This window comes from Ranitomeya variabilis, chromosome 1, assembly GCF_051348905.1.
Source record: "Ranitomeya variabilis isolate aRanVar5 chromosome 1, aRanVar5.hap1, whole genome shotgun sequence".
Taxonomy (NCBI): domain Eukaryota; kingdom Metazoa; phylum Chordata; class Amphibia; order Anura; family Dendrobatidae; genus Ranitomeya; species Ranitomeya variabilis.
The window spans coordinates 365553839-365572263 of record NC_135232.1 but is presented as its reverse complement, the minus strand read 5'-3'; the positions used below and the strand labels follow the sequence as shown (position 1 = coordinate 365572263).

General features: G+C 41.6%; 1 protein-coding gene across 1 annotated transcript in view; it reads left to right on the top strand.

Moving 5' to 3' along the window:
* Positions 1-18425, top strand: part of IDNK (IDNK gluconokinase) — a 119374-nt gene that overhangs the window by 10701 nt on the left and 90248 nt on the right. The window contains exons 2-3 of the mRNA XM_077248985.1: positions 1156-1186; positions 1984-2070. Of these exons, the coding sequence (XP_077105100.1) occupies positions 1156-1186; positions 1984-2070 (118 nt within the window). The remainder of the gene's footprint in view (positions 1-1155; positions 1187-1983; positions 2071-18425) is intronic.

Below are 18425 nucleotides of genomic sequence, written 5' to 3'. Positions count from 1 at the left end.
AAGAAATTGGAGTTCCATATTTATTTATTACAACTATTATTGCACAATTTATCACAATATAACAGATCAATAGAACAAACAGGAGACCCTAGTAAAAGACAAGTGAGTCCCAGGCATAAAGGTAAATATAAATCATCACAATGGTACTAGTATAAATCACTGCAGGTCATACTGGCTATGAATATTTCTGGCATCCAATACAATTATTTCACATGTAAAATCAATATTGACCTAAGCATTGGATGTCCTTAACATAGTGCGTTCCCCTCAGGCTGTCACAGTGACCAGTACCCCCACAAAAGGAGAAAAACAGTTTTGCAGTGCATCTAGTAGCTAAATAGCTTTCCCAAAGTGAGTGTAGTATAATGCCAAAGGACCGGATCCACCCCCTGACGCGCGTTTCGCGTAGGCTTTATCAAAAGGGAATGACATTCCCATTTTACATGTGAAATATTTGTATTGAATGCCAGAAATATTCATAGCCAGTATGAGCTGCAGTGATTTATACTAGTACCATTGTGATGATTTATATTTACATTTATGCCTGGGACTCACTTGTCTTTTACTAGGGTCTCTTGTTTGTTCTATTGATCTGTTATATTGTGAATTTGTGATAAATTGTGCAATAATAGTTGTAATAAAACGTACACTTTTTAAAATCTAACTTATGTGTATGGAACTCCAATTTTTTTGCTTCTTAATGTGTATTGGGAGTATACACTGATTTTCCAGTCACTTTATGGGTCAATATATGAAGCCACTTGGATATTATTTGTTATTATATGGGACCCATGTTCTTTCTGTGAGTTTGAATATATTACCAATTGGTGGCTTTGTAGTATCGTGATTCAATTTGCTGCAAATGAAATTTTTGTGAAAAGTTCAACAAACTTACCGAATTCAAGATTTGAATATCTTTAGTGTGTAAGAGAAACTAATGCCAAACAGCCACTATCTGTATCGCATGCGCTTTTAACAGAAGAATTGCAGTTATTAATATGTTGGTGATATCTAAATAAAAATTAGCAAAGCATAAAAGAAACAAAAACAGCCAATGGATCCCTGATGTAAACTTTTTGCCACCTTCTTTTTATCTAGCCATAAATTATGTATATTGGGAAATGTTTTAATCTGTTGTTACTATCTTTTACGCAGAACAGAAGTAGGATCTCTTCTAGCAGATCAGGTATGTTTATTGTTGTAATTCAAAATAATTCAACCACTTACATACTTAAAGAGAACCTGATTTTGCTAAGTAAAGTACACACATGGCCATATTGGCATTGTGATGCTGATTAAAACTATACCTGTGGTGAAGAAATCCGTTTTGTGGATTTTGTGTAATCAGGGTTTGAAGTTCTTATATAGCTTCGTCCATCGGGGCAGGACTTTGGTTCAGCCACGGTCCCTCCACTGCCTGTGTTCTCTTTATCATCCTGCTGGTTTAAACTGCGCACCGGCACTGTTCTACCCACAGGCGGCACTTGGCACATTGACCTCCCGACAGTGTTCAGGAATATGGCGCAGACATGCGCAGATCTAGATCTCAGCAGATATATGTGCGCATGTGTGACATAACGTCCTATAACGGAGTGGGAGGCTGGGAGCAGTGAGGAGCAGCTGCAGCGTCACACAGAATACTGGCAGTGTGAGGGTGGAAAACAGTACTTACCTGAGCGGAATTTGGGGGAAGCAAAAATACTATGTTTCACAGCTTCTTTCAATGCATATTGGACTGCTTTTTCCATTTCATGATGTGAGATCATGGCCTAACAGTTCTAGAGAGGTTAGCTCTTACAATATAGAACTGCTAGCATAGTGTCAGTGATAAAAATAATTCTCCATGAGAAAAGAAACATGGCAAATGTAAGGGCGAAAAACTGCATAGAACTGATCTAAAATGTGCTGGCTTCATATTTTCTTTATCTACTGCAATCACTCCACTTGGATTATCTTCTTCACCTTACACTTGTTTTATTGCAGTTAGGATGTCCGTTCTATGATGCCGATGATTATCATCCAGTGGAAAATAAAAAGAAGATGTCTCAGGAGATACCATTAAATGACCAGGTACTGCAATAAATAAACTGGCGTTTTAAATTTCATATATGCAATTTTAGAAAAGCTACAGGGCAAAACTAATTTTTAGTTGTGAAGTCTGTAATAGCGAGTACTAAAGGTACCGTCACACTAAGCGACGCTGCAGCGATACAGACAACGATACCGATCGCTGCAGCGTCGCTGTTTGGTCGCTGGAGAGCTGTCACACAGACCGCTCTCCAGCAACCAACGATGCCGAGGTCCCTGGGTAACCAGGGTAAACATCGGGTTGCTAAGCGCAGGGCCGCGTTTAGTAACCCGATGTTTACCCTGGTTACCAGTGTAAAATGTAAAAAAACAAACACTACATACTCACCTTCGCGTCCCCCGGCATCCGCTTCCTGCACTGACTGAGTGCCGGCCCTAACAGCAGAGCGGTGACGTCACCGCTGTGCTTTCACTTTACGGCCGGCGCTCAGTCAGTGCAGGAAGCAGACGGCGGGGGACGCGAAGGTGAGTATGTACTGTTTGTTTTTTTTACATTTTACACTGGTAACCAGGGTAAACATCGGGTTACTAAGCGCGGCCCCGCGCTTAGTAACCCGATATTTACCCTGGTTACCATTGTAAAACAATGCTGGTATTGTTGCTTTTGCTGTCAAACACAACGATACACGGCGATCTGACGACCAAATAAAGTTCTGAACTTTAATCAACGACCAGCGATATCACAGCAGGATCCTGATCGCTGCTGCGTGTCAAACACAACGATATCGCTATCCAGGACGCTGCAACGTCACGGATCGCTAGCGATATCGTTTAGTGTGACGGTATCTTAACACTCACTGTGGTTTAAAAAACATCAAAACTACACCTGAAAATCTACACCTGAAAATGTAGTTTTGTAATGGTTTTCAGAGTAGTTATGGTTTACTAGATGGTGGCCCGATTCTAACACATCGGGTATTCTGGAATATGCATGTCCACGTAGTATATTGCACAGCCCACATAGTATATTGCCCAGCGATGTAGTATATTGCCCAGCCATGTAGTGTATAGCCCAGCCACGTAGTATATTGCCCAGTGACGTAGTATATTGCCCAGTGACGTAGTATACAGCACAGAGCCATGTAGTATATTGCACAGTGATGTAGTATAGAGCACAGAGCCACGTAGTATATTGCCCAGCCACGTAGTATATAGCCCAGCCACGTAGTATATTGCCCAGCCATGTAGTATTTTGCCCAGTGACGTAGTATATTGCCCAGTGACGTAGTATACAGCACAGAGCCACGTAGTATATTGCCCAGCCACGTACTATATTGCCCAGCCACGTAGTATATTGCCCAGTGACGAAGTATACAGCACAGAGCCACGTACTATATTGCACAGCGATGTAGTACAGTATATTGCCCAGCCATGTAGTATATTGCCCAGTGACGTAGTATATTGCCCAGTGACGTAGTATATTGCACAGCGACGTAGTATATTGCCCAGCCATGTAGTATATTGCCCAGTGACGTAGTATATTGCCCAGTGACGTAGTATACAGCACAGAGCCACGTAGTATATTGCACAGCGATGTAGTATACAGCACAGAGCCACATAGTATATTGCACAGCGACGTAGTATATTGCACAGCGACGTAGTATATTGCACAGCGACGTAGTATATTGCACAGCGACGTAGTATACAGCACAGAGCCATGTAGCATATTGCCCAGCCACGTAGTATATTGCCCAGCTACGTAGTAGATTGCCCAGCTACGTATGTCACAGGTTAAAAAATAAAAAATAAACATACTCACCTTCCGATCCGAGGGCCCCTTGTAGTTCTAACATACTCACCTTACTTGTAGTTCTGTCGCCTGTGCACGGTACAGGCGGCAGCTTCCGGTCCCAGGGTGTGATGACGTCGCGGTCACATGACCGTGACGTCATGACAGGTCCTGCTTGCGCAGGCGCGCAGGGCCTGTGATGACGTCGCGGTCACATGACCGTGACGTCATGGCAGGTCCTTCTGCCATACGATCCTTGCATAGGCTGCGTCAATAGTAAAAACTTGGTCACACAGGGTTAATAGCGGCAGTAACGGAGTGAGTTACCCACGGCATAACGCGGTCCGTTACCGCTGCCATTAACCCTGTGTGACCCGTGACTGTGGGGAGTATGGAGTGGCCGCCCGGCACTGACTGCAGGGGAGTAGGGAGGGACTAATCGGACTGTGCCCGTCGCTGATTGGTCGCGGCAGCCATGACAGGCAGCTGGCGAGACCAATCAGCGAATGAATAACCGTTACGGAAGTTGAGGACAGACAGACGGAAGTACCCCTTAGACAATTATATATATAGATACGAGTAAAAAGGGCTAAATAAAATGTGTAATGTGATGGAAAAAGCACTGAGAACTGTGGCAAAACAGTTTTCAGATTTTCAAATGCTGTTTTTGATGCAGGTTTAACTGAACCTAATCCACAACATCTGAATACACCCCTATACATGTCAGTCCCTAACATAATTTTGATAACTATTGATAATATTTACTAACATGCTTTAAAGGCTCTTCATTGCCCTATAGGTCGCCTGAGGAATAAGGGAAAAGGGAACCTGTCACTTTGGAAAATGATATTTACAGTTGTAACCAGAAGTTTACATACACTATATAAAAAGACACATATGCATGTTTTTCTCAATATCTGACATGAAATCAGAATAAACCTTTCCCGTTTTAGGTCAATTAGGATTACCATAATTATTAATATTTGCCAAATGCCAAAATAATGAGAGAGAGAGAGAAAGTTTTAAGGCATTTTTATTACTTACTGCAAAGTCAAAAGTTTTAATAGCCTGGGAAACTTTATGGCTACTGGCTCCTTCCCAGAATATTAACGTTAGCCCTCAGCCGTCGGCTTGCCCTCTGCTGGTTATTAAAATTATGCAGGAGCCCATGCAATATTTTTTCTTTAAAATTAACGATTGCTGTTTCGTTAGGGCCTATGTAGGTTCCCTCTGTTAATGCTCCTACATAGGTTGGTGACAATGTGTGTGTTTGTTTGTGTGTTTGTGTGTGTTTACTTATCGGCTTAGTAATGAGGGCATAGGGCTGAAATCTTTTCATTACTAAAGGCCCCGTCTCACACAGCGACGCTGCAGCGATACAGACAACGATGCTGATCGCTGCAGCGTCGCTGTTTTGTCGCTGTGTGGTCGCTGGGGAGCTGTCACACAAACAGCTCTCTCCAGCGACCAACGATCAGGGGAACGACTTCGGCATCGTTGAAACTGTCTTCAACGATGCCGAAGTCCCCCTGCAGCACCCGGGTAACCAGGGTAAACATCGGGTTACTAAGCGCAGGGCCGCGCTTAGTAACCCGATGTTTACCCTGGTTACCAAAAAAAACAAACACTACATACTCACCATCTGTTGCCCGTCAGGTCCCTTGCCGTCCGCTTCCCGCTCTGACTGTGTGCCGCCGTACACTGAGAGCAGAGCGCAGCGGTGACGTCACTGCTGTGCTCTCACTTTACGGCGGCAGTCAGAGCAGGAAGCAGACGCCAAGGGACCTGACGGGCAACAGATGGTGAGTATGTAGTGTTTGGTTTTTTTTACATTTACGCTGGTAACCAGGGTAAACATCGGGTTACTAAGCGCGGCCCTGCGCTTAGTAACCCGATGTTTACCCTGGTTACCAGTGAAGACATCGCTGGATCGGTGTCACACACACCGATTCAGCGATGTCAGCGGGACCTCAATGACCAAAAAAAGGTCCAGGCCATTCTGACACGACCAGCGATCTCACAGCAGGGGCCTGATCGCTGGTACGTGTCACACATAGCGAGATCGCTACTGAGGTCGCTGTTGCGTCACAAAACTTGTGACTCAGCAGCGATCTCGCTAGCGATCTCGTTATGTGAGACGGGGCCTTAAGTGTAGGGCTAGGTGTCAATGACAGCTGCTGACACCAAGCCCTAATCCCATTATCCTGATGTTACTGCATCAGCATGAAACAGGTGGTGTTGACCCAAGAAATTACATCACAAAACTTTTTTTTTTTTAAATATCTTTATTTACAGTAGTTTGCGAAAGTATTCGGCTCTCTGGAACTTTTCAACCTTTTCCCACATATCATGCTTCAAACATAAAGATACCAAATGTAAATTTTTGGTGAAAAATCAACAACAAGTGGAGCACAATTGTGAAGTTGAATGAAATTTATTGGTTATTTTAAATTTTTTTGGAAGTTCAAAAACTGAAAAGTGGGGCTTGCAATATTATTAGTACCCTTTACTTTCAGTGCAGCAAACTAATTCAAGAAGTTCATTGTGGATCTCTGAATGATCCAATGTTGTCCTAAATGCCTAATGATGATAAATATAATCCACCTGTGTTTAATCAAGTCTTCGTATAAATGCTCCTGCTCTGTGATAGTCTCAGGGTTCTGTTTGAAGCACAGAGATCATCATGAAGACCAAGGAACACAACAGGCAGGTCCGTGATACTGTTGTGGAGAAGTTTAAAGCCAGATTTGGATGCAAAATGATTTCCAAAACTTTAAACATCCCAAGGAGCACTGTGCTAGTGATCATATTGAAATGGAAGGAGTATCATACCACTGCAAATCTACCAAGACTTGGCCGTCCCTCTAAACTTTCATCTCAAACAAGGAGAAGACTGATCAGAGATGCAGCCAAGAGGCCCATGATCACTCTGGATGAACTGCAGAGATCTACAGCTGAGGTAGGACAGCCTGTCCATAGGACAACAATTATTCGTACACTGTACAAATCTGGCCTTTATGGAAGAGTGGCAAGAAGAAAGCCATTTCTCAAAGATATCCATAAAAAGTGTTGTTTAAAGTTTGCAACAAGCCACCTGGGAGACACACCAAACATGTGGAAGAAGGTGCTCTGGTCAGATGAAACCAAAATCGAACTTTTTGGCAACAATGCCAAACGATATGTTTGGCATAAAGGTAACACAGCTCATCACCCTGAACACACCATCCCCACCGTCAAACATGGTGGTGGCATCATCTTGTTTGGGGCCTGCTTTTCTTCAGCAGGGACAGGGAAGATGGTTAAAATTGATGGGTAGATGGATGGAGCCAAATACAGGACCATTCTTGAAGAAAACCTGTTGGAGTCTGCAAAAGACCTGAGACTGGGACAGAGATTTGTCTTAAAACAAGACAATGAACTCAAACATATACAAAATTCAAACAATTGGAGTGAAAACTACTGTCTTAGAATAATAAAATAGTATTTATTAAATAACAATATCGCATAGTCCATTTCCACACTACGACCAAAATGGGTGAAGATCAATCTTGTACTTACTTATGTGACTAGTTGTCTTTTGGGACATACATTGTTTTTCACTATATGGTGCATAAGCCTTAAGAACTTGATTCCTCTTGCCGGACTTTTTTCTATTAGTGTGGACTTTTGGACTTTTTACCTGTATCCTTCAATAGTTTTGTTACTTTGAGATGATTATACGTACTTAATGTACTGTTGTAAATTGTTACCATGCTACACTGTGTGCAGAATTATTAGGCAAGTTGCATTTTAGAGGATTATTTTTATTATTGATCAACAACTATGTTCTCAATCAGCCCAAAAGACTCTTAAATATCAAAGCTTAATATTTTTGGAAGTTGGAGTGGGTTTTTTTTAGATTTGGCTAACTTAGAAGGATATCTATTTGTGCAGGTAACTATTGCTGTGCAGATTTATTAGGCAACTTAATAAAAACCAAATATATTCCCACCTCACTTGTTTATTTTCACCAGGTAAACCAATATAACTGCACAAAATTTAGAAATAAACATTTCTGACATGCAAAAACAAAACCCCCAAAGATTAGGGGCCAACATAGCCACCTTTCTTTCTGATGACACTCAACAGCCTTCCATCCATAGATTCTGTCAGTTGCTTGATCTTTTTACGATCAACATTGCGTGCAGCAGCCACCACAGCCTCCCAGACACTGTTCCGAGAGGTGGACTGTTTTCCCTCCCTGTAGATCTCTCATTTTATGAGGGAGCACAGGTTCTCTATGGGGTTCAGATCAGGTGAACAAGGGGGCCATGTCATTATTTTTTCTTCTTTGAGACCTGTACTGGCCAGCCATGCTGTGGAGTAGTTGGAGTCATGTGATTGAGCTTGGTCCTACATGAAAATCATGTTTTTTCTTGAATGATACTGACTTCTTCCTGTATCACTGCTTGAAGAAGTTGTCTTCCAGAAACTGGCAGTAGGTCTGGGAGTTGAGCTTCACTCCATCCTCAACCCGAAAAGGTCCCACAAGTTCATCTTTGATACTACCAGCCCATACCAGTACCGTACCCCACATCCACGTTGCTGGCGTCTGAGTCGGAGTGGAGCTCTCTGCCCTTTACTGATCCAGCCTCTGGCCCATCCATCTGGCCCATCAAGAGTCACTCTCATTTCATCAGTCCATAAAACCTTTGAAAAGTCAGTCTTAAGATATTTCTTGGCCCATTCTTGACGTTTTATCTTATGTTTCTTGTTCAAAGGTGGTCATTTTTCAGCCTTCCTTACCTTGGCCATGTCCCTGAGTATCGCACACCTTGTGCTTTTTGTTACTCCAGTAACGTTGCAGCTCTGAAATATGGCAAAACTGGTGGCAAATGGCATCTTGGCAGCTTCACGCTTGATTTTCCTCGAATCATGGGCAGTTATTTTGCGCCTTTTTTGCCCAACACGCTTCTTGCGACCCTGTTGGCTATTTGCCATGAAACGCTTGATTGTTCGGTGATCATGCTTCAAAAGTTTGGCTTTTTCAAGACTACTGCATCCCTCTGCAAGACATCTCACAATTTTGGACTTTTCAGAGCCCGTCTAATCTCTCCTCTGACCCATTTTGCCAAAGGAAAGGAAGTTGCCTAATAATTAAGCACACATTATATAGGGTTTTGATGTCATTAAACAACACCCCTCCTCATTACAGAGATGCACATCACTTGATTTACTTAATTGGTAGTTGGCTCTCAAGCCTGAACAGCTTTGAGTAGGACAACATGTATAAAAAGTATCATGTGATCAAAATACAACTTACCTAGTAATTCTGCACACAGTATAGGTGATATTGTTATTTAATTAATACTATTTTGTTATTCTAAGACAGTAGTTTTGACTCCAATTGTTCGAATTTTGTATATATTCAGGAGTTTTTGTCATGGTTTTCAGACTTCTCTAAATGAATTTGTTGCTCTGATCTATATAATTAAATGATCCTAAACATGAAGCAAAATCTACAATGGAATGGTTCACAAATAAACGTATCCGGGTGTTAGAATGGCCAAGTCAAAGTCCAAACCTCAATCCAATCGAGAATCTGTGTAAAGAACGGAAAACTGCTGTTCACAAACGATCGCCATCAAACCTCACTGAGCTCAAGCTGTTTGCCAAGGAAGAATGGGCAAGAATTTCAGTCTTTCGATGTACAAAACTGATAGAGACATACCCCAAGCGACTTGCAGCTGTAATCGCAGCAAAAGGTGGCGCAATAAAGTATTAAGTTAAAGGGGCCGAATAATATTGCACACCCCACTTTTCAGTTTTTAAATTTCCACAAAAATTTAAAATAATCAATATTTTTTGTTCAACTTCGTAATTGTGTTCCACTTATTGTTCAGATTCTTCACCAAAAATTTACATTTGGTATCTTTATATTTGAAGCATGATGTGGAGAAAAGGTTGGAAAGTTCCAGGGGGCCGCATAGTTTCGCAAGGCACTGTAGCTCAATAAAGCCTTCATTGCTGTACAAAACGCATACAAAAACGCATACAAAAACACAGAAAAACGCATCAAAAACATGCGTTTTTGTTGCAGCATTTTTCATGCCAAGAGATGCAGAAACCTTGCAGAAATTTCTGCAAGCAAATACTCAATGTGCGCACATAGCCTAAAACTAACATAGGTGTCTACGTGGCCTACAGCATATAAATATCCAAATTCTGCGATAAAACAGTGACTGGATCAAATGAATCTATCGATCGACTCGGAATAAAGCAATTGAGTGACAGTGGTCACAGACAAGGTTAATCAAACCTCAGGCCCATTTTAGGGGATACAGTTTTGGAATATACAGTTATATGAAAAAGTTTGGGCACCCCTATTAATCTTAAGCTTAATGTTTTATAAAAATAGTTTTTTTGCGACAGCTATTTCAGTTTCATATATCTAATAACTGTTGGACACCGTAATGTTTCTGCCTTGAAATGAGGTTTATTGTACTAACAGAAAATGTGCAATCTGCATTCAAACAAAATTTGACAGGTGCATAAGTATGGGCACCTCACCAGAAAAGTGACATTAATATTTAGTAGATCCTCCTTTTGCAAAAATAACAGCCTCTAGTTGCTTCCTGTAGCTTTTAATGAGTTCCTGGATCCTGGATGAAGGTATTTTTGACCATTCCTCTTTACAAAACAATTCCAGTTCAGTTAAGTTTGATGGTCGCCGAGCATGGACAGCCCTCTTCAAATGATCCCACAGATGTTCAATGATATTCAGGTCTGGGGACTGGGATGGCTATTCCAGAACAGTGTAATTGTTCCTCTGCATGAATGCCTGAGTAGATTTGGAGCGGTGTTTTGGATCATTGTCTTGCTGAAAGATCCATCCCCTGCGTAACTTCAACTTTGTCACTGATTCATGAACATTATTGTCAAGAATCTGCTGATACTGAGAGGAATCCATGCGTCCCTCAACTTTAACAAGATTCCCGGTGTCGGCATTGGCCACACAGCCCCAAAGCATGATGGAACCTCCACCAAATTTTACTGTGGGTAGCAAGTGTTTTTCTTGGAATGCTGTGTTTTTTTGACGCCATGCATAACGCCTTTTTGTATGACCAAACAACTCAATCTTGGTTTCATCAGTCCACAGGAACTTCTTCCAAAAAGAAATTGGCTTCTCCAAATGTGCTTTTGCATACCTCAGCCGACTCTGTTTGTGGCGTGCTTGCAGAAACGGCTTCTTTCGCATCACTCTCCCATACAGCTTCTCCTTGTGCAAAGTGCGTTGTATAGTTGACCGATGCACAGTGACACCATCTGCAGCAAGTTGATGCTGCAGCTCTCTGGAGGTGGTCTGAGGATTGTCCTTGACTGATCTCACCATTCTTCTTCTCTGCCTTTCTGATGTTTTTCTTGGCCTGCCACTTCTGGCCTTAACAAGAACTGTACCTGTGTTCTTCCATTTCCTTACTATGTTCCTCACAGTGGAAATAGACAGGTTAAATCTCTGAGATAGCTTTTTGTATCCTTCCCCTGAACAACTATGTTGAATAATCTTTGTTTTCAGATCATTTGACAGTTGTTTTGAGGAGCCCATGATGCCACTCTTCAGAGGAGATTCAAACAGGAGAACAACTTGCAAGTGGCCACTTTAAGTAGCTTTTCTCATGATTGCATACACCTGGCTATGAAGTTCAAAGCTCAGTGAGGTTATAAAACCAAAAAAAGTGCTTTAGTGAGTCAGTAAAAAGTAGGTAGGAGTATTTAAAACAAGAAAATGATAAGGGTGCCCATACTTATGTACCTGTCAAATTTAGTTTGAATGCAGATTGCACATTTTCTGTTAGTACAACAAACCTCATTTCAAGGCAGAAACATTACTGTGTCCAACAGTTATTAGACATATGAAACTGAAATAGCTGTTTGAAAAAAAACAATTTTTAGAAAACATTAAGCTTAAGATTAATAGGGGTGCCCAAACTTTTTCATATAACTGTATAACAGATAGATGCAGATACATCAAAATGCGAATGAGACAATCTCAAAACCCCAAATGGTTAGTAAAGGAGAAATACTGGAGTGATCTCACCCATTAGAAGTAATCGATCAGGTCCAGGGAGTGTTTCCATCCAGAATCACAGGGATAAAGATCTAGCCCTAGAGATCCCTATTAGGGCTATCAAAGACTAAATCCCCAACTCCCATCCTGACAAGGGCAGTCCATATCTAGCCCTACTATGCAGGCCTTGCAATATCCTTACGTGCATCCTGATGCGTTTCATCAATCCAGAATCCTCAGGGGGACCTAAAGCACATGCCGGGTATCTCATTCTAGTGCAGAGTGGAATGTGCAACTCCTAATACACTTCTGTTGTAGGCTTATGACCAAGCTGCTTTCCTATTGTCCTGTAGCCCACCCCTGCCTTGTACAGGTCTACAATTTTGTCCCTGGTGTCCATAGAAAGCTCTTTGGTCTTGGCCATAGTGGAGAGGTTTGAGTGGGATTAATTGAGTGTGTAGACAGGTGTCTTTTATACAGGTAACGAGTTCAAACAGATACAATTAACACAGGTAATGAGTGCAGAGTAGGAGGGCCTTTTAAAGCAAAACTAACAGGTCTGTTAGAGCCAGAATGCTTGCTGGTTGGTAGGTGATCAAATACTTATTCAATGCAATAAAATTCAATTTATTTATTTATTTATTTATTTATTTATTTATTTATGTATTTAAATATCATACAATGTGATTTTCTGTTTTTTTATTTTTTTATTTTTAGATTCTGTCTCTTACAGTTGAAATGTACCTACGATAAAAATTACAAACCTCTTCTTTCTTTGTAGGTGGGCAAACTTGCAAACTCAGCAGTGTATCAAATACTTATTTTCCCCACTGTATCGGCCTACATAAACTAAAAATATAAAGTGAAATGAGTCATGACAAAAAACAGAAATGTCAGATCTTTAGAAGCATTCCATAGTTATTAACATATAAAGTAACACAGATAAGATTTAAAAAAATTGGCGTGCTGAAATATGAGAAAAAAGGCATCAGTGGCAAAGGGTTAATGTACTAAAAACTTGTATTATTTTTTTGTGATGGCAAATGCGTAATAAAACAGCAATTCCATCTATTTTCTGGCTTTCATTGTACAGCATAAATGACAGGTTAACTTTATTCTGCAGTCATTTTGATCACAGCACTTGTACTGTTGACGTAGTTTGATGTGATCTGTACTTGACAAAGCTTTTTTTTTACTCTGTAGGATATATAATGTTTTAATCAAATTTGATCTTTAGTGACACTGTCATCACAAGATTTGTCAAAAGTTTTTTTCTTTAATCAAAGTGCAGTCATAATGGTGTGATAATAAAAAACATGTTTTGGACTTGAATCAAGCCCTCCTTCAGGTTCAAGGAATGGAAAACTGGAAAAGTTTTAGATTGTAATGCAGACGTCTAAAATATTGCTGATTCTTACCCTTAGGATTTGGCCCGTTTTGACTCAAAGACATAACTCCTCCTTTCTTATTTCATGTATCTTTCTAAATTATATCTATTGTAGTAGTTGCTGCATCATAATATCATGACAAGGTGGAAACTGTATATGTTCTTTATGCTGTGGATCAGTTCATAAAGATGGTTCAGTTGTAGAGCTTATGGAAATGCAAACAGAACATTTGTGCCATGGAGCAATAGTTCCAGGAGGTAGAGAAGATTATGTTACCCACAACAAGTAAAGGGGTTTTATGGGTTGAGAGGAAAAGTCTGTAGTCACTCTTGATTCTTCTGTATTTCCCATGCGAGAGGACAGTCATTTGCCCACATGTATAAGATTTGCATAGTTGCAGTGACCTGCCAACTAGACTCACCTCTACTCTGTTAGGAGAAGCAGATAAGAATCTGCAACACATGACAAATATGCAAATCGCACACATGTGACCACTCTTTTGCATGGGAAATATATAGAGTGACTGCAAACGTCTCTTCTCTGCCCGGAAAACCCCTTTTAATGTGCAGTTAATTCCATATAGCCTTACTTTGTCCACCAAAGTGAGGAGCAGATAAAAATGATGTGTATATCAACGTGATGCAGGTACTCATATTACCTGTTTGTAATGGGTAAGAGAACAATATAAACAGAGATATCCTATGATAGCATTCAGACAGTTTTGTACATATTCACTGCAATTTTTTAGCAATACATACATTTAGAATTAATAATGAAGGAACAATACAATAGAACTTGATTAAAAATGTCCCATTTTGTGTCTACAGCTCCTAAGCAGACCTACGGATGTGTGAATGGGGCCTTACTCTGATGACCCCTTTACACACGCTAGACATTCACTACAGCAGATTTATTAGGTAATCCTGGAATGGGTTCCTATAGTCTTAAAGACACTCCCAGAGGTGCTGAGTACTTGTTCGCTGCTTTGCTTTCACTCTGCAATCCAACTCATCCCAAACCATATCTAATGGGTCGAGGTCGGCTGATTGTGGAGGCCATGTCATTTGACTTAGCACTCCATCTCTTTCCTTCTTGGTCACATCTCCTGGAGGTGTGTTTTGAGTCATTGTTCTGCACACAAATGATGGCCTAAGTTGTCATGTCGTTATCGCATGTTGTGTTAGCCATACTGGGTAACAGTGAATCTTTCCAAAGTCGGATCTGTCAAAATATAAAAAAAAATTATTTGGATGGAAAAATAAAAGTTATGGCTCTTGGAGGAAGGGGGAGGGAATAAAAAGCAAACATGGAAATTGTCCATGTCAAGAAGTGGATAAGCCAAACATACAGTTGCTAAAACAATAAGCAACTTTTTTTCACAACATCCAGACTTTCTGTAGAAATAGGCAGATCATAGCAGTAGAGGACACAGACAATAATAGACCAATATATTTTCTATAATTTACGCTACAAATTGGCATAAATTATTTTGGAAACCTATGGTAGCTCATAGCTATCATGGATTTCGGTTTCTATTGCGATGTGCGCAAAATTTAAATAAGAAGCATGCCCATCTTACTCCAGTGGTCTTCTGCATGAGTCTCGATTAATATAAGTCTGTGTCTCTTTAGCAAATTACCGCTTTCAAGGGCCATTTTTCTCTTTCTATATTTCTATATTATTCTTCAAATGTCATCTGTGTGCTGCCTGTACATATCATGGAGATATAGAGGATAAAATATAACTTAATGAAAGTATTAAAAAAGACAAACAACAATCACCATGCAAGTAACCGAGCTAATTATGTTCGCCTTGTACCAAATGCCCTAAGCTCAATATCTACCTAACAGCAGTGAGGTGTGTGTGTAGAGATGAGTGGTGGCGTGCGTGCGCAGCGCTGCGGGAGAACATGCAGAGAGGTGAATGGTGCTGTGTGTGTCTGTGTGTGTAGGTGGAGGAGAGGGCAATGATGGGGGTGATGGAGGAGAAGGCAATGATGGGGGTAATAGAGAGGGCAGTGATGGGATGGTGGATGAAAAAGCAATGATGGAGGTAATGGAAAGCACAATGTTGGGGTGGAGGGGGAGAAGGCAATGATGGTGGTGGTGGAAAGGATAATGATGTTGGTCGTGGGAGGAGGAAATGATGGAGGTGGTGGAATGGGCAATGATGGGGGTGTTGGGGAGAAAGCAATGATGGAGGTGGTGGAAAGGACAATGATGGGGGTAGTGGAGGATAAGGCAATGATGGTGATGGTGGAAAGGGCAATAATGGGGGTGGTGGGGAGGAGGATATGATGGAGGTGGTGGAATGGGCAATGATGGTGGTGTGGAAAAGGCAATGATGGTGGTGGCAGAGAGGACAATGATGGTTGTGGTGGAAAGGGCAATAATGTGGTGGTGGGGAGGAGGAAATGATGGAGGTGGTGGAATGGGCAATTATGGGGTGGTGGGCGAAAAGGCAATGATGGTGGTGGTGGAAAGGACAATGCTGGAGGTGGTGGAAAGGGTAATGATGAGGGTGGTGAGGGAGGAGAAAATGATGGAGGTGGTGGAATGGGCAATGATGGGGGTGGTGGGGGAGAAGGCAATAATGGTGGTGGAAAGGACAATGATGTTGGTGGTTGGAGGAGGAAATTATGGAGGTGGTGGAATGGGCAATGATGGAGGTGGTGGGGGAGAAAGCAATGATGGAGGTAATGTAAAGGACAATGATGGGGTGGTGAGGGAGAAGGCAATGATGGTGGTGGTGGAAAGGACAATGAAGTAGGTTGGAGGAGGAAATGATGGAGGTGGTGGAACGGGCAATGATGGGGTAGTGGGGGAGAAAGTAATGATGGAGGTGCTGGAAAGTACAATGATGGGGCGGTGGGGTGGAAGGCAATGATGAGGGTGGTGGAAAGGACAATGATCGTGGTGGTGGAAAGGGCAATAATTAGGGTGGTGGGGAGGAGGAAATGATGGAAGTGGTGGAATGGGCAATGATGGGAGTGGTGAGGGAAAAGGCAATGATGGTGGTGGTGGAAAGGACAATGATGGTTGTGGTGGAAAAGGCAATAAAGGGGTGGTGTCAGAGGAGGACAGGCGGGAGGTGGTGGAATGGGCAATAATGGGATGGTGGGGAAGAAAGCAATGCTAGAGGTGGTGGAAAGGGCAATGATGGGGTGGTGGGGGAGAAGGCAATGATGGGGGTGGTAGAGAGGGCAATGATGGGGTGGAGGAGAGGACAATAATGGGATGTGGGGGGAGGAGGACAATGAGGGGTATGGGGAACTGGGATGGGAGGAAGAAGAATTCATAATGGACATAAGAACAGGGGGAGGTGGAGGAAGACATTATTATTGCTTATTATGTCTAACAAGGTCCCTTAGTATATAGTGTACTCACTTATTATACATAGCACAGTTCCTTAGTATATAGTGTACTCACTTATTATGTATAGCACAGTCCCTTAGTGTATAGTGTACTCCCTTATTATGTATAGCGCCATTCCTCAGTATATAGTGTAGTCACTTTTTATGTATAACAGTCCCTTAGTATATCGTGTACTTGTTATGTATAGCATAGTCCCTTAGTGTAGTGTACTCACTTATGCATAGCACGTTAGAGCGCAGTCCCTTAGTATATAGTGTACTCACTTATTATGTCTAACACAGTCCCTTAGTATATAGTGTGCTTACTTATGTATAACACAGTCCCTTAGTGTATAGTGTACTCACTTATTAAGTATACCACATTCCTTATTTACATAGTTTCCTCTTTTATTATATACTAGCTGTACTACCCGGCTTCGCCCGGGTTAATGACTGCTGTTAGCAAAATAGAATGTGTTAACAAAAATGTATTCTGCACACAAAAACCACAAAACAAATAGATAGAAATGTAATTATTAAAAGGCAAAAACTAAGCTAATAGAAGCATTTCACAACATATATTAGCTTTGTTATACTGAGAATGTCTTTGTTGCCTATATTAACCAATCAGAGCTCAGGTTAATTAACTGTAGCAAAATAGAAGCTGAGCTGTGATTGGTTGCTATTGGCAGCCTGATAAATCCCCAGCCAACAGGAAGCCCACCCCCTGGCAGTATATATTAGCTCACACATACACATAATAGACTGGTCATGTGACTGACAGCTGCCGTATTTCCTATATGGTACATTTGTTGCTCTTGTAGTTTGTCTGCTTATTAATCAGATTTTTATTTTTGAAGGATAATACCAGACTTGTGTGTGTTTTAGGGCGAGTTTCATGTGTCAAGTTGTGTGTGTTGAGTTGCGTGTGGCGACATGCATGTAGCGACTTTTGTGAGATGAGTTTTGTGTGGCGACATGCGTGTAGCAACATTTTGTGTGTCGAGTTGCATGTGACAGGTTAGTGTAGCAAGTTGTGTGCAGCAAGATTTGTGCATGGCGAGTTTTGCGCGTGGCGAGTTTTATGTGTGGTGCGTTTTGAGTATGTGCAAGTTTTGTGTGAGGCAACTTTTGCATGTGGTGCAACTTTTGTACATGTGGCAATTTTTCTGTGTGTGCAAGTTTTGCATGAGGTGAGTTTTCCATGAGGTGAGTTTTGCACGTGTGGCGAGTTTTGCGTGAGCCTAGTTTTGCATATGGCGAGTTTTGCATGTAGCGAGTTTTGCGCGTTGCGAGTTTTGAGTGGTGACTTTTGTGTTTCGACTTTTATGTGGCAAGGTTGGTGTGTGTGTGGTGAAATGTGTGCTGAGGGTCGTATATGTGTTCAAGCACGTGGTAGTGTGTGGCGCATTTTGTGTTTGTGTTCATATCCCCGTGTGTGGTGAGTATCCCATGTCAGGGCCCCACCTTAGCAACTGTACGGTATATACCCTTTGGCGCCATCGCTCTCATTCTTTAAGTCCTCATTGTTCACATCTGGCAGCTGTCAATTTTCCTCCAACACTTTTCCCTTCACTTTTTCCCCATTATGTAGATAGGGGCAAAATTGTTTGGTGAATTGGAACGCGCGGGGTTAAAATTTCACCTCACAACATAGCCTATGACGCTCTCGGGGTCCAGACGTGTGACTGTGCAAAATTTTGTGGCTGTAGCTGCGACGGTGCAGATGCCAATCCCGGACATACACACATACATACATACACACATTCAGCTTTATATATTAGATATACCTGTATGTAATCTCCTGTATATAGTATATAC